At 38.2% G+C, this 18,163-nt stretch overlaps 1 protein-coding gene across 3 annotated transcripts in view; it reads right to left on the bottom strand.

The window, feature by feature from the left end:
* The window catches only part of LOC134790163 (solute carrier organic anion transporter family member 74D-like), a 72,864-nt gene continuing 54,701 nt past the window's right edge, over positions 1-18,163 (bottom strand). For all 3 annotated transcript variants that reach the window (XM_063760976.1, XM_063760975.1, XM_063760974.1), the window contains exons 4-11: positions 16,435-16,563; positions 15,827-15,991; positions 9,427-9,552; positions 8,848-8,990; positions 7,892-8,022; positions 6,978-7,195; positions 6,489-6,665; positions 1-5,430 (exon numbers count right to left, since the gene is read on the bottom strand). In XM_063760976.1, the coding sequence (XP_063617046.1) occupies positions 5,255-5,430; positions 6,489-6,665; positions 6,978-7,195; positions 7,892-8,022; positions 8,848-8,990; positions 9,427-9,552; positions 15,827-15,991; positions 16,435-16,563 (1,265 nt within the window). In that variant the 3' untranslated portion in view covers positions 1-5,254. The remainder of the gene's footprint in view (positions 5,431-6,488; positions 6,666-6,977; positions 7,196-7,891; positions 8,023-8,847; positions 8,991-9,426; positions 9,553-15,826; positions 15,992-16,434; positions 16,564-18,163) is intronic.

Genomic DNA, 18,163 nt, shown 5'->3' with positions numbered 1-18,163 from the left:
GTCTCTCAATATTTTTTATTTACAAATAATTAAAAAATACGTGACAGTCGTCACAGTAACAAATCTATAGTTACCTAAATACAATATATTACGTAAACAGTTTCACCGGATCATTTACAGACGGACTTTGTATTTTAATTTATAAAATCTTGGGCGTTAATGCTGCAAAGCGTAATAATACAAAACATGTGAAAATCAATCTTATCTCGTAGCAATTAGGCTTACGCAGTTTTTGGGGTAAAAAGACGGCGCTAAAAATCGTTCCGACATATTTACGCTAGTTTAAAAACGGGAGCAAAATGTAAAATCATAATACAAAATACAACAATGCGCAACAAATACCGCGAAAATCGATATTTCGTTATCTGCCTCTCTATCGCTCGAATATGCAAGAATCAAGAGTGATAGAAGCAGATAACGCAACTTCAATTTTCGCGGTCTTCAAAGCGTTTTGAACCGAGAGCCACGACTAAGCATTCAACTCGCTTCATTGCCGGGCTAAAAGTAAGGGCTCGCGGGCCGTAGTTTGGAGACCCCTGAGACTATTACGTGCAGCAGTAACGCCCTAAGTTTTTCAATGAATCAGTTTCGGTACGGCTTCGTACATAAATCCTCACAAAATGTGCGTTTTTGGTACAATTTTAAATCTACTTATTTCGTTAAAACGAAGAATATTTAAATAGTAATATTATAGCCGAATCACTGAAACGAGATACCTGCCAATTTACTTATTTACCTATTATTGTTATTCAAGACAAAATACAGATTTTTTCTGTCAGAGTTTATTATTAGCATTCTTTCTCATGCTGACATATGTACTTTACGAATATAAAATTTAAATAACGATGAGAAATTTAAAAAAACTTTACAAAACGTCTTTATTAAATTAACAAAAGTCTTGTTTATATCTATAATTTTAAGTAGATTATAACACTCAAGTGTTGAAAGTCTGTCGAAACATTTGTCCCAGATTTTACTATAAAACCTACCGACCAAAGAAATCAAAAAGTTCCTATACATGTCCTAAATTGCTGTCTCGGCACTGCCATTGTGTATGTACAATCCAGAGGTATTAATAACTAAAACTAAACGTAGACTAGGAACCATCGGCACGGACATCTAGCAATGTGGCGGTTATCACACTGATGCGGATGTGTGTGAGCGAGACAGCGCTATGGAAATATAGCCATGTCCCGCTCTCACACCTATTTAAGCGACATGTGACGACACAATGTGTCGACCGCCTTAGAAAAGCTGCTACTGCGGAACACAACACTGTTATGCGACTACATATACAAATATACATTGAACACCAAATCGGATAAATTTTACATACACATATTAAATGTATTAAAACCGGTCACTCTCGTGAGACATGGACATATTAAATACGTGACAAACGGGTCACTCAATCAGCAATCACGGATCTACCAATTTTAGACTTAAATTTCGTGAGTGACTCGTTTAATAATATATTTAATGGGTCACTCACGATTAGTCGAAATTGCTTGACATGCTCGAGAGCTATCCGCGTTGGCTGAGTGACATAGACACGTGAAACACAAGAAAAAAGTGACCTATTAATATATTATATTTCCGTGTCATACCATTTTCATAACTCTCGCGGTCGATAGTCAAATATGTACTAAAAATACAAGGGATAGTTATGTACTTTTTTAACATTTTTAGCCTTGTAATCTCAGCTTGTAGCTCAAATGCTTGAAAAACCGTGTCGTCAATGCAATTTAGGTCCATATTATGTATGTTTCCAATTAATTATATTTAATATTTATTTTAATTTAAAAACAAAGTATACAAGTTGTCTATTTTCTACACACTGGTTGTTCACTAATTCACTTAGATTAATGCGTGTTGATCGTTAAAAATTATCAAGCTAAAAATTATTTTTCGATCTAAATAATTTGTATATCAGAGCAAAGGTTCTCTAAGAATTTAGATAGGTATAATATTTAGAATTTAAATATATATTTCTGTAAATGTGTATGTACTTGTAACTGGCCGATATACTGTGTAGTCCGTTTTTATTATAGTATGGCAACTAAAATATTACAATAATGTACAGAAAACATTTAACTAGCTATATTTATTAAATATTATAAATATAAAAGTTAATAAGTAGATCAAGATAATATATATAATAAATACGCATTTTTACATAATTTAACTAAAATTTGTATAAAGCAAAATTGCACCGACCGTAATGCACACGTCGAAAATTGTGTGATTGCTAAAATTTTAATACATTTTTTTTTTCTTTGCCAACATATAAACCTCAGAACAAAGATCAAAAACAAAAGTTTTGTTTATCATCGTCTTTTGTTATTCTTTATTAAATATAAATATAGGTAGCAAATACCTTCCGAAAAATGTACAAATCAATATATTATAACAATGTAAAATTGCGCACTAAATATTCCAAAAACATCATATTTATATTACGACAGTCCCGACAAATACTAATCTAACATCAATATGCTTACAAAAACGTATTGCACAAGCAAGCTAAACCCGAGACGGACCGAGTATAAATATATGTATACGCGAAAATAAGTAGACAATTATTATGTTTTAAACGATCACAGATCTAAGTTTCTGGCTTCAAGTAGAGGCGACATCCATCCCGTCCAGTTATCCTAATATATTAAGAAGTTTACACGCGACCCAGCCTTATTAAAAGAAATATAATTATTTTCTTGGGAAGCTATGGTCCATTGCTGTTTTGAAGCAAAAAACCAGATCAGGGTTTACTTTAAAGTCTTCATTCCTAATAGTCTTTATTCTATTTCATTTTGCTACGCATAAATTTTTGAACCTTTTCGACGCCGTGTCAAACACAAAAGCTGTCACTCGGACGCCACGTCACCGAAGTGTCAAAACTGAAATTGAACTTTATGCATATGCACGTAGGTCTATGTTGCTCTGTGGTCCGTGACGGTTTATCTGTCTTTGGCGTTGGACCTGCGGTGCCGATATATCCGTCATTGGCGTCCAAAAGGTTAATGTATCTATTTATTCATATTGCCTAATTGGTATGGTGTTTATGAGGTAAAATCACCATTTTAGCCAGAATAATAAGTGACTTTAAGCATACTACTCGAATACGTTTTATATTATATACCACATCGAGCCCAAATATACCCAGTAGGTAGTTTGATTCGTAACAAATGTCGTGTACCTACACTAGCTATGTATGTTTGCGTACAAATGTATATATTTTTTTTGGTTCTGATGTATTTGCTAACATTCGCATCGCCATAGCTTCCTGATGTTAAAAGTTTATTATAATACGATAAAAGAAGTAGAATTACATTAAAGTGGTTTTAAAATAGACAACAGACTTATACTAAACATAGAGCTTATAATTTAAGCTAACTTTATTATTATGTGATTATAATTGTTCAATTGATGTATTTACAATTTATAAGTAATTTGTAAAAAAAAACTTGCACTTAACTAAAGTAAAGTCTAATCACTAGCCATATAATTCGCAATAAACGTAATAATAATAAAATAAAGCTGCAATCATACTATAACATCGATTTATTTAATATCGTAATTATATGCCAAAGAAAAATGTTAAATATTTAACGGATAGTATGAGCCCAGCTTTACAACAAACTCAGTCCCAGACATATGTGATTGATAGCTATAAATATGTTCACAGCATTAAAAGGTGATGTAGAAACAATTAATCGAGCGACAAATTTATCAGTTTCGGGCATTAAATATATAATATAGGTATGTAAGTTACTAAGTACGTCAAATTGTGTCAAAAATCACACTACCCGATTCGAACTTTGACATACGTCAATTAATAGATTCTAGAAACGATATAGTAGGATTAGATGCGTCAGTCTCAAAAGTGACATATCTAATCCATATCGTTTCTAGATCTATTAATTGACATATCTTAAAGTTCGAATCGGGTCAATAGACTTTAACATAATAACTGGATAAAATTATAGAGGAGATCCACTCTAAACTCCTAAGGTTCAATCAAGCTGAAAAGGCAAACGAACGAGTAGGTACATTTATGACAATATTCATGTTGAGTTCTTTCTGACCCAACTTTTCGAAGGTCAAGGTCAAAGTTGAATGCTGACTTGCCTCCATTGTTCTATAGAAGAAAAGAAATTACACGTTGATGGCTTTCCCCCTCATTCATAAAACTTTACAGGCCTGATTTAGTTACATTATGTTATATCCCTTTCTTACAAATACATAAGTCAAAATGACAGATAAAGACAAACGATTATTAGCTAATTGAGGTTTGTAACGCGTTTATAAATAGGGGGGTTTGTGTATACAGTTCCACGGGCACCGGCTATTATGATAAGTTTGTCGTTCGCGCATTAATTGTACAGCACTTGGGATTCTTCGACAATCATTGCCCACTTTTTCAAATTTTCACGGAAAAATCCTCAAGAAGTATTATTATATACAAATATTGATTTAAGCTTACATTTGATCCCAGTTCATTTCATTCATTACATATATTTACAGTTGAAAAATATTATGCTCGATTCACTGTTTCTTGTATAAAATTGAGCAGAAATACTTATTTCATAAAATGTAACTAGTGTATAAAATGCACAAATATAACAGAAAAAAATGCAGACCTATTTTATTTAAATTTGATCTAAATTTATAATTGTTTAACTGGTCAGTGATGCCAGCTGAAAAATATAACAATATTATTTCATATTGTAGTTTCATAACCCACCCTTTTAAAAACCTCGGTTCGGGCTTTTCTCGTTCGATTTCAAAACTTTCTAGGTCAAAAACACAATCGTAATTTAGTCATAATTTAGTATAACTTGTCGTTTAGGTAGATACGTACATTCAAGCTATTTGATTTCTATGCCGCTTCGTGTCCTAGTCTCAGAGACAATCAATATGATTTTATAGTATTATTGAATCTGTGTGTGTATATTGAAGTGGCACATACATCAAATTCCTCGACCGATCCTAGTACGTCTAAACAACTTCTAGATAACAAAAACCATTCGAATTGACAATCTTCGTACAATACAATGTACACTTTGATCAATTACTTCACAGCGTAAAGAATTACTTCCAATATGCGTCACAATCTCCACTAAAGAACTACAGTCAAAATCCGTCAACGCGTAAGATGTGCCATAGAAGTGTCACTCGGAGCGTCCACAGCGCTAACCCAGCGGTAGTTACCTTGCAGGGTTGTCACCGTCTAGAAGTGTGACTCGTAAAGCTGTCAAAGCTGGCTCTCCGGCGGCTGCACGGGTAGTGGGTCGTGGTGCTGGTGGTGGTCGCGGTCGCCGGGGGACTGGTGGTGGTCGCGGTCGCCCGGGTTCATGTCGATGCGGCCCGCGCGACTCCACACCAGCATGTCCATGATGAACGCCAGGAACATCAGCCCCGATGACAACCCTGGGGAGATGGAAAAGGGTTTAAGTTGTTTGAAATATAATCCTTTATAAACAGCCCGGAAGACATTATTACCTAACATTATAATCGCATCGATTATATAATAAAGTGGCTGTGAAAGATATATATTATTTTCTTGTCCCTTTAGACAGCGAGATAACTAGAAAATTTCCAACAAAAAGGGTTTTGCTAGTAGGCGGTTTTCGCTACATACGGTTTTTTTAGTGTTATCGGCTGGCACAGAATGTGTAACATACAAAATTTTCCTATTTTTAATTTGAACCTTGCTGTATAGTAAATAGGGATGAATTTCGTTCGTTTGAGTAAACAAAGAAACAAAAGATGCTACATTACATATGGGGTCATCCATTAATTACGTCACACGAATTTCTAGGTTTTTTGACCCCTCCCCCCCCCCCCCTTGTCACATTTGGTCACATTTGGCAAACCCCTCCCCCCTAGTGTGACGTCACATTTTTTCTACGAAATCGCCAAATCGAATTAAGTAAGTACCTAAGTATTATTAATATTTTATCAAAATATTTTTGACGATATAAATATTAGTAATTTTATAACCCAAAACTGCTTAGGAAAGAAAATTAAAAGAATAAAAACGATTATCGTTTTAAAAACTTGTTATTTAAATGTACAGCGAATAAAATAATTAAAAAAAAAAATCGGTTACTGATGAAGTTAAAGTGACGTCACAAAGTTTGTGTCTCCCCCCTCCCCCATGTCACAATATGTCACATTTTCTTGACCCCCTCCCACCCCCTAAACGTGTGACGTAATTAATGGATGACCCCTATGTATTTGCTTTATGAAAGGTTTTAATTAGACCGAAACGGAGCGTACCTCGTAATGCACATCGGGCCTAATATAATAAGCCCTAACCCCACCCCACACAAGCGTCTCCCGAGCGTCGGCGTTTAGTCAACTCTACGGCTGCTGCTCGACGCAACGTCGGCCCAACTGTCCAGCGTAGCCATTTTCCATAGCACTGACTAAACGCCGACGCTAGTGTGGGGTGGCCCTATATGTGACAATTCCAGATCACTTACCCAAAAACAAATGTCGCAAGCTGTCGTTGTCGTAGTTGGCGCAGGCGCCGAGCGCGCCGCACAGCACGTCGCGCGCGCGGCAGGCGGCGTCGATGGCGGCGCCGAACACGATGGGGCACGGCACGTTGCCGAACACGCCGATCGCGAACTGGATCACGCCCATCGCCATCGCTTTGTCTGGGGGACACGGAAATATAAAAAAACGACCGTGTGTGTACAAAAATTACACAAGATATCGCCACTACTTTGAAAAAATCTCGTATCTCACACTATTACTCAAAGTTGAAAGGCAACTATGTATGCATTCCATACACCCAATATATCGCGATGAATGCATATATCTGCTTGCAAGGGCCGCCGCCCTCGCCGGTGACCGCGTACCCGGACAGACTGAACTCGGACGACTGAATCTCGCGGAGCGTTCTAATGTCGGAATCTCCAATCGAAATTAAACCTTAATTCTACAACAATAAGGTTGTTAGCTCTCACCGTGTTTATCCGTACACCGTATAATGAGCAGCACCGCACCAACTTCTCCACTCGCATGTACAAACATGAGCGCAGCGAATATCGCAATAAACGCGTATATTTGCTTGCAAGGGCCGCCGCACTCGCCGGTGACCGCGTACCCGGACAGACTGAACTCGTCCGACTGAATCTCACGGAGTAACCCGGATGACTCGTTGAGAAGCGCGTAGCGCTCAAAACTGGAAATAAGAAGTTTTTGGTGAAAAATCATTTATGTATAAATCAGTAGGTATACATCATCATCTTCCTCGCGTTATCCCGGCATTTTGCCACGGCTCATGGGAGCCTGGGGTCCGCTTGGCAACTAATCCCGAGAATTGGCGTAGGCACTAGTTTTTACGAAAGCGACTGCCATCTGACCTTTCAACCCAGAGGGTAAACTAGGCCATATGGGGATTAGTCCGGTTTCCTCACGATGTTTTCCTTCACCGAAAAGCGACTGGTAAATATCAAATGATATTTCGTACATAAGTTCCGAAAAACGCTGCGAAAAACTCATTGGTACGAGCCGGGGTTCGAACCCGCAACCTCCGGATTGAAAGTCGCACGCTCTTACCGCTAGGCCACCAGCGCTTCCTCATCAGTAGGTATACATAAAACTGTGAATAAAAAGAGTTTTTTGGTGTAAAACCAAAAAATGGCTAGTTTATTTTGTTGATATAATTTACGTTTTTTCTAATAAACCAATTAAGTTATGTATAATAAATAAGTCTGTGTACATATTAATATTGTTGTCCTACTTGAGTGGCTTTATTTATAATATCCGCCTTTCCACTTTGAAAGCTGTCAAGTCCCCACTGCTATGGAGCGTTCTATTCGACCGTCATTGTGGGGACGGGACGATGTGGCGTCTGTAAAGTGATCTGGCAACTCACGCGCTGGTGGGCTTGGCCGCGGTGCCGTTGTTGGCGATGCAGCCGCAGCCGTGGTACAGCCATGTGCTGTTGTCCACCTGCACGCTGCCCAGGCAGCCCGCTTGGCACGGCGATGTGTACGTGTAGGCGTCCTGGAAACAAACAATATATGTAAGTAACGGGGTAAGATATGAGAAGGCAACTGGCAAGTAAAACGAAGGCTGAAATAAGTTAGGGTGGTATTCCACCTGTTCAATTGCTATTTCCAATGTCAGTGCGTCTCAATCTCTCATTTAAGCAAAATATAAGACAAAATACACATTGGATAAAGATTTTGGACAGATGGAATACCACCATTAGTGATAAATACGTGCTGGCAATAACTCACAACTAAGTATTCAGTTCTATATCGAATAATACTTTTCTCGGATTTCATTTCCAGTCTTTTCCCGACTTCTTCAAATACAACATTTAGTGGTTTTCAGGATTAAATATTATTTAATAATAGTTTGTATAGGATTCATAGGAACCTGTTTCAGTTGTCAGAGATATATTTTATGAATGTTACGACGGTTTTGCGGTCTAAAGTGGCACCCAACCGTTTTATGTGCTTAAACCCTTCCACCATCGCGGGGCTACAGGTACAGCCCAATATCAACTTTCTTGCATTCCGAGAAGATTCACGATGACGCGCCGCACACGATAGGCGTGGCATTCAAAGGGTTAATTTTGTATAATTATGTCGGCGGCCGATCGTTAAATCAGGCCGGTCGTAAAGTTCTTGTGTAATGTTTTGACGGTAGTCACATTAAACCAATAGATAGGTAGGATAGTTTCGTTAGGTTGCTTCAGATGCCGAAGGATGACAGTCGACTCAGGGAACGAGACAACGATTTTCACGATTCACGATATGCCTAGGAATTTCATGAACTGCCTGATTTCACGATCGGCCGCCGGCATATGAGAGTGTAACGCACCTGGCCGCACACCGGGCTGTAGGCGACGCCGTCGCAGGCGCAGGCCGCGCTGCAGGACAGGTTGCCGCCAGCTCCTGTTACACCCGAGCTGAGCGCGCGGTAGCTTTCTTCCGGGCAGCTTACGAACATTAGCACCACCATGCCTGGAATCATATGATGATGTGTGACAAGCCTGAAAGAAGCTTTTTTCGTGCGCTTATATATCCGAAGCGATCTTAAACTGGAAACTATCTTAAATTAAGGCAAAGGCCGTTTTGAGCACAAATAAGAGGCGATGAGGGTTTTTCAAGAACTTTTAGGTGCAGTTTTGAATAACTGTGAGATGAAACACTCTGTACCTGTACCTACCTCTGCTTCTAAGTTTCCTACAGGCGAATAGCCAAACACTGTCCAAAAATATAACAAAAGCATTTGTCTATCTTATAGAAAACGGAAACTACTTGAAGATCCTAACTAAAATCTAGGCCTTGCCTAGAACTCAAAGTACAAGAGTTTAAGGAAATTGGTTCCCATCGGATCTTTATCGGTATAAACAATTTGTACAAAAATAAACCTTGTGTCATAAGTGTTAAAGCTCACCGGCGCTATAAATGGCAGCAGTAGCCGCCGTCCACGCGGCGACCTGCCGCGCGGTCGGCACCAGCTTCAGGATCACCACGCCCGACGTAATGATGCCCAGACCCATGACTAGAATACCGCCCAAACCTGGAATAAAAAGTGTTCATAAAATGACATGCCTGCATTTTTAGCGTGAAAACTGATTAGTCATTAGATGATTGTACCAGCAAGGCGCGTTCGGCGCAGCGTCCATGTTAAACAAATGCAAACGTATACGAGCGGCCTCAGTGCAGGCTGCTTTGGAAACTGGACCTCACGCTACACACCCTACCGATCTTAGAGTTCATCTAATTGTAAGTTAAGTCTACAGCGATTAAGGGCCAGTTGCACCAACCATAAGTGACGGATTGAGCAGTCAGCAGGCCATTATGAAAATTGCCAAACAATAAAATTCTGCGAAAGTTTAACGGTGACAGACGGTTTGGTGCAGCAAATGTGACAACGCCGCCAATAAAAACTAAAGCTTTATGAGATTGATTTTTATGGTGCGGCCCACTGTAGTCGCTGCATTTTTAAACTTTGAATAGGTAAGCAGAGCACTATGTTGCATTGTTTCCCATGAAAAGTTAGCGATAATTTGTGGCCAACGACTTTACAAAATATCCTGGTCACGGCACCGAGTGTAACATGCCCACTTACACAAACACTTTATCATACTAAATCTTTTTATCACTATAACAGCGCCTGTCATCAACTAATTTCATTGTATTGTTGTTTCCCTGTATTGTTTCCGTATAACGCACAAAATTACGTATAATTACTTACATTTTTAGATGTACCTACATATTACATAATTGAATATTCCATGTTTTATTTGTACTATGTAATTGAATCATAAATTCAATCAAACATCATCAAACATCAACATTTATTCAGCAAATAGGCCACAAGGGCACTTTTACACGTCATCATTGAATTTACATACAAGCAAAAATAATAACATCAACAATTTTATAAAATAAAACTAACAATTCAATCTAACGTATTACAATTACTAAGAGATGTATATGGTCTCTTAATGTCGAATTACATAAAAAATACAGATACAAAACACAAAAAAAAATCTATAATATTTAGAGGTGTAAATGTGTCTGGGTGTCAGAACTATAAGATTATATAGTTTATCAAGTTATCCTTAGAGATGCATAGGGTCTCCAAGAGTCAATATCCTGTATAATTAATACATTCATTAAGAGAAAAGAAACATACGAGAGCAGAATGAGGCGTCTCACTGTAATTAATTAATAAAAATAAAGTTACGAAGTATAATAGCTTGTGTTAGCTTAAACAGACCATAAATTGCGAATTTCATTTTAATTGCGTTGAAATATTGAGCAATATTTCTAGAGCTTAAATATCGTCACTTACTACTAAGTATCTACGGCTCCCACGGAATAAATAAAATAATAGGTATCTATTGAAAATGGAGATGGATACTAACCCCATAGTATTTATTTATTCCGAACACGTAAAAATCAAAAACGTCATGGCTTATAAATTCATAATGCTTGTATCAGTACCTATTTACACAGAGGCAACATTCGCGTTTTGAGGTCAGTGTCTGAATTGTCATATTAACACTACATCATGGAGTAATTTTACTCAATCGCCCAATTTACACGCTGTTCAATTGTATATGACAATGGGTCACAGAGTAAATCATCAATCATTTAAATATGTGTCATATTCAATAAAGTAGGTAATACACACATTTTGTTCAGATAGAAATAAAAAAAAACTGGCAAACTTTTACTAGCATTGATTCATACACGAGGGTTACATATCAGAATACCGAAAGTTGATTTACCTAATGTCGAATCACCTATGCTCGATTGACCTATTTTTTTAAACACCTAATGGTTTATTAACCTACGCTCATAATGAACGAATTGTCTAATGCACGTTTCACCTATAATTGTTTTACCTAAGCTCAGAATACCTATGGTCGATCTACCTAAACTTGATACACCTAATGCTTGAAATACCTAAAACCGATTTACCTAATACATGAAACACCTAAAGCTGACATACCTTATGGACGATCCACCTAAAGTTCATATACCTAATGAACGATATACCTAAAGTTGATTTACCTAATGGATAAAATACCTAAAACTGTTATACCTAACGAACGAAATACCTAAAGTCGATATACATAAAGAACGGAATACCTAAATTCGATATACCTAATCCACGTAATACCGAAAGTCGATATACCTAATGTACGATATCCCTAAAGTTGATTTACCTATTGAACGAAATACCTAAAGTTAATATATGTACCTATAATGCACGTAACACATAAAGTTGATATACCTATTAGGTACAGTCAACTGTAAGAATATGGGTGCACAAATCATTTCAAAAATATGTCCCATAGCTCTTATGTCAGCGAATTAAGAACTATGGGACATATTTTTGAATAAGTTGGCTACACCCATATTTTTACTGTTGACTGTATCTAATGAACGAAATACCTAAAGTCGTTATAAAAAATCATTTATTGCAGATAATATAAGTAAATATAGCATTAATAATAAAAATCTAAATAAAAATCAGGATTCTCTGCCTCTGGCTTGCCTTAGCCGGCCGGCCAGAGTGGAGTCGTTAGAGCTATAAGCTCCAGGGGTGGAAGTGAAATATGCATAAGACGCGAGTTGGTACAGTGGCTGTTAACAGCCACTGGGTAGAAAGCGGCGCACACCTCTCGACACCCCTGAGCCGCTCACACCGGTGTTGCCCTTGAGCCATCCTAGATGTCGCTTTTTGTGGGGGCCCATCTTGTGAGGGCAAGTCACCGTCTGCCGGAAATAAAATTGCATACCGTTTTATTAGGCAGGCGTCCGGTTTTTTACCCCATAGCTCAGTTCTTAGTCCATCGCTTTCACCCAATAACCTAGTTCATTTTAGATTCCATCAACTCTCAATAGTCCTTACACCCTGGCGGGTGCTGCCTCTGCGTGCGTCCCATGACACGGGCAAGGGCAGCCTCCGCTCGGTGTACCCCTTACATTTCATTAAAGTGTCAAAAGGGCTCCTACGTGTTGGCTTCGGCTCCGCGCACGCCTCCCAAAGGTCCGGAACACCATTGTTCCGTGATGGGAAAGACATCAAAATAATATTATACGTAATTAATAGATACCTATGATAAAATTATTAAATTAAAAATGATAAAATCTATACATTTATTGATTGAATTCAGATTAAAATGAAAAACTCTAAAACAAAAAGCAAAAAATAGTTTAAATCATATAATGTTTATGCGCAGTCAAAAATAAATTAGAATGTGAAACTTAAAACATGCAGTAAGAAAAAACGCCTCTTCTTTACAGGCGTTTCGACAGCTATTCCGTTCCATTCAGACAACTTATTAAGAACGGTTTTTCAATATTCAATATTAAAAAATAAACGTGTTATAATGATGAAGAGGTAAGTAATAAAATATGAAATATGTATATTTTCTTACATTAACAGTAGGTTTTTATGTTGATTACGACGTTTAAAGGAAACTAATATTAACACTCATCAATAAGTAGTCATGAATTGGAACAAGTATAAATTAAAAAAAATTGAGAAAGTGAAAAGCACTAGTTCGCGAAAACCAACTTTCCGCACGCTAAACAGCTACGTAAACTAGCACTTCTTGAGCAACTGTATTAAAAAGATTTATTTTAATTACATATAAACTTATTTTTTTTATCGCGTTCTAAAAAAACTATGGCCTACTACCCTGGAATCACCCTAACTACAACATTGGATTGAGGTAGAGACAAGAGCCACCGAACAGTGGTACAGAATGAAAGAATGCAAGGAATGGAGAGGAAGCTGCGTGGACAAGAGACACGCGCTGATACAAAGAGAGGCACTATCAAAACTTGAAATGTTGATGGCCAATAATGACCTTATAAAGAGGCAGGAGATATTCGACAAGAAATATAGAATACATATAGGAGACAGAGACAACTGAAAGGTGGAAGTCGGACACCCGACGACCATCTGCTTCACGGATGGCTCAAGAAGAAGCTCGACGAAACTAGCAGGAGCGGGCATAGTGATCCCCAAACTGGGAGAGAAAGTATCAGTACCACTGGGTAGATATGCTAGCGTGTTCCAAGCCGAGGTATGTGCTATAACGCGCTGCGCAAGCATAATCAAGAAGAGTGTAAAACAAGAGGGCGCTGTCGTAATATACACAGACAGCCGGGCAGCACTAAAGGCACTAAAGAAAATATCAATTACCTCCTCTCTCGTGAGAGAATGTCGAGAGGAGCTCAACTTGATAGGCAAGCAAAGAAGTGTCACGGTGGCATGGGTACCAGGACACCAGGGAGTAACGGGAAACGAGAAAGCAGACGAGCTGGCGAGGATAGGGGCGGAGACGGAATACATAGGTCCGGAACCGGCTCTGCCTATGTCAGCGGATGTCACGAAGGGAGTCATAGAGAAGGTAAAAGAGATGGAAGCACAGAGAGAATGGGAAGAAGAGACTGGATGCAGACAGTCGAAGATGATGATCAAAGGTATAGACCACAGGAGAACAAGGTATCTTCTGAAACTAGGTAAGAGCAGTCTGAGACTATTGACAGGTATCATTACAGGTCACAATACTCTCAACAAACACCTTAAGATAACGGAAATTAGTAGAGACGCCTCCTGTCCACATTGTGGTAAGGAGAAGACTAGCTTACACTTACTATCAGAATGTACTATGTACGCGGCACCGCGATATAATACATTCGGTAGAGACACACTAAAAGAAAACGAACTAAAGGACGTCGAACTCAAAGATGTCCTTCTGTTCTGCAGGAAAACAAGAAGACTTGAGGAGAATAGTGTGGGAATGCCGCCGGGACAGTAACCTGCAGCTCCAACTCCAGGGAACTGGGCTGAATGAAAGCGACAAGCGATCGACAGCCCGCCTGCTTCCGGCCGGGCGTCCCTACATCTACATCTACATCTAACTACAACATTTATGGCCACAAGTTCAAACCCTTAATAAAGAAATAAACTGTTAATACCAATTTTCTTTTTGCTGATGTTGTCTGAGTTTTTCCATCACTTTATTAAAACATTTTCTTTGAAACTCTGGCATTCAATAATAGTCACACCTGATTGAAGATATTCGAGTTTATTATGGCCCAAATTTTGGAATGTAATTTAGGTAGCCTACCTTTTTGAAGGTAGTTAGGCATTATCTTAGATTAAATTAGCTATAGGTATTTCGTTCGTTAAAACATATACCAGCCTTAGGTATTTCGTGCATTAGGTATATCGACTTTAGGTATATTAGGTAGGTATTTCGTTCAATAGGTAAATCAACTTTAGGCATATCGTCCATTAGGTATATCGACTTTCGGTATAACATGCATTAGGTATATCGATTTTAGGTATTCCGTCCTTTAGGTATATCGACTTTAGGTATTTCGTTCGTTAGGTATAATAGTTTTAGGTATTTTATCCATTAGGTAAATCAACTTTAGGTATATCGTTCATTAGGTGTATCAGCTTTAGGTGGATCGTCCATTAGGTATGTCAGCTTTAGGTGTTTCATGCATTAGGTATAATAGCTTTAGGTAAAACGTACGTTAGGTAAAATGTGCATTAGGTAAAACGTTCATTAGGTGTTTCGTCCATTAGGTTAATTGAGTTTAGGTATTATAAACTTAGGTCAGTCAATGTTTAGGTAAAATGATCGTTAGGTAATTTAAAAATAGGTGAATCGAGCATAGGTGATTCAACAATAGGTAAATAAATTTTCGGTATTCTGATATGTAACCATACACGAGCTTCCAATTAAGTGTCAGACAGTCACTCTCGACTGTATTTAATCCTTCCTTGTTGTTTTTTAACAATTTTTTTTGCTTCTTGAATTCCGTTTGACTCTGCGCTGACTTAGCAGCGACAAAGTGTAAAAGGCCTCAATATTAACGTTATATTAAAAAAAATACTTTTAAGTTAGCGTTTCCACACTATGTTGCTCGCCAAGTCGATGCAGAGTTATGTTCGACGCACTCTAAAGGTAGAGACAAACAACTGGGACCACGCAACGCAACGTGTACAATGATAAAATCTGGACCCTGAAATTTGTTATGAAAAGTGGACCCTGAAAATTGTATGCTTAAACATACGCATGACAAGTATGTTTCTAAGCATTCAAATTTCAGGGTCCAGATTTCATAATGCATTGCATACGTTGAGGGACCAACTGAGCCCACGTACGCAACGTAACGTAACTCAGTTTGTCCTTACCTTAAAGCCTTTCATAAAATGCTGTAACGTAAAAGCGACATTCTACCAAGATATAGCTTCTAGCATTGTTGTAACAGAGTTGCAGACGACACGATTCGTCATAGTACCTCACCCGAGACTAGGTTAGCGTCGTGCGTGGGCAATCGGAACTGCTTCTCCAAGTACTTGGGCAGGAAGCTGTAGACCCCAGAGATCGGCATGAGGTGGAGTACAGATGAAGCGGTCCGCCACATTAGGATGTCGTTTGTCAGCTGACGCTTTATTGTGGCGAAGAAATCTGGAATTATTGATAGTAGTTTAGCACTTTCAAGTGATTTGAGAGCCATGACAATTGAGACAGATTCTACAAAAGATTCGTATGTTGGATTAGCATATTTGAAGGATGCATAATTCTATTACATCGCTTTGTATCGGTCTAAGTATAGAATCGGATCACGCTAAGTTTTCATGCCAAGTGCTACGTCAAGTAAGGAGCTGATAGGCTATGTATTTGTATATATGCATTCTTACTGCCAAGATTGTGCAAAGTTAGCGTGTCATTTTTCTATTTCTTTTTTTGATAAATGTTATCTTGGTATAATATCCAACTGAGGGTAAAACCGCGAGCTACCTGGGATTGCATTGCGGACTGCGGTGGACTGTCGCGATGTGACTAAATGAGAATAAACTCCACTCCACGCTAGTAAACAGATGTCACAGAAGACTTATAAGAACCTATACCTTTGAAGAATGGCTTGCTCTTTTCCTTGCTCTTCCTGATGACAGGGATAGGCTCCTGCCGAATCTGCTTCGGGAAGAAGAACATAAGCGCCGACAGGATCACGATGAACCCCGCTATGAACACCATCCCTGGAAACAGACAATTTTACGACTTAAACGAGATGTTTACATAGATACCAAAAGTGGGCAATATATGATACAGACACAGACAAGACATCCTCCAGACTGAGTTCTAGTTGTAGTAGTAGATAGTAGCTCTACCCCCTCTGCCACACATACGGTAGTTTTACTCCATTTTCGAGTCGAAAGTGTCTTTGTGTGACGTCCGTGTCTTTGAACGGACCAATCACGGCACGGGACCTCGCTCACCTCGTCTCCCGCACCCCCGTATTTTTGGCAGCATCGGTTTCATGAAATAATTGCTCTAAACTCCGTCTGGAGGATTCCTAGTCTTTGGATACAGCATACTAAAGACGGTGTCCAAAGGCCTGAGATGTACTTATTATTAACTCTCGTTAAATCGATTTATAAAAATATATAAGTATATTCGAGAAGTGCACAATTGATACGTAACTTTCTAAGACTATCAATCTACAATTTCGCAGTTCTTGGTTATACGAGATGTAGAACCACAGGTAAAAAAGTGAATGTTGCTGACTTTGCTTCTACACGAACCACATACTAAACTAATTTACAGTGCAAGCCAGATTGGATAGGTAATCTAATTATAAAAAATAATTTCTTTTTAATTTTTATTGAAGATATCTCACGACTTTATTGTTACTTCAATTGGGGTAACTTGCACTCTTAGCCTAGGAGATTACATAAACAACTCGAACATCCACGTATTCAAACATATCTCCGTTTTTGGTCATGATCTTGTAGAGTAGCCGAGCAAGTGCCGGATGTCTAGACTTGTGTACATTTGCATAATTCCGTCGTCGTCTCGCGTCCACATAAGAGGCCTGTTATTAAAAAGAGGCCTCTGTTGTTTTAGGTGGGCTTGCAGACCTAATGAAGAACCCCTAATTTTAAATGTTTTGAAGCAAATCTACATTTTTGATGCCGATCTCGTTGCTCCCATGGAATGGCTGCTTGTTTAATCTTCGAAATCGATGTAAAAATATAAATAAAATTCGAAAAGCATCGAGCTTCGAAAATATTTATCGGTCATTATTCTAGTGTTTTGGACGTCTCATTAATCTCATTATAGTGACCTGAGACCGATTGGTACAGTCACCCGTAATAATATGTTACACGACGAAGGCCGCAAAAATATCTGACACGATCTTATCCGTAGAGCGATAAGAGCGTGTCACATTATTTTTACGGCCTTCGAAGAGTAACATATTAGTGCAGGTGACTGTACATTCATTTTCTGACTCAATAAACATTTCGAGCATTTTATATAAATTTGTAAAGGACTCTGAAGTTTTTAATAAAATGAAAAATTATTTTTATAATTTTGAAAATAAAATGCAATCACCTATAAAATTATTTATAGGTATTCCTTCTTCTATCTAGACTATTTAATTTAATTGTAGGACTGGTAGGTAACGTTTGGATTTTATCTAAGGAGGAAACTCCCACTCTCATTCCACATTAGCCCATTTACTATCATATAGAATAGAATAGTTATTTATTCGTAAACACACAGACAATAGACATATGTACATAGAAAAAACTGTGAAAAATAAAGTGTCACGAAATGGCCCCATCTTAGCATATT

This window comes from Cydia splendana, chromosome 4 (genome assembly GCF_910591565.1).
Source record: "Cydia splendana chromosome 4, ilCydSple1.2, whole genome shotgun sequence".
In the NCBI taxonomy this organism is placed as follows: domain Eukaryota; kingdom Metazoa; phylum Arthropoda; class Insecta; order Lepidoptera; family Tortricidae; genus Cydia; species Cydia splendana.
Note: the sequence above shows the minus strand (reverse complement) of the source record. Positions and strands in the feature narration are given on the sequence as shown.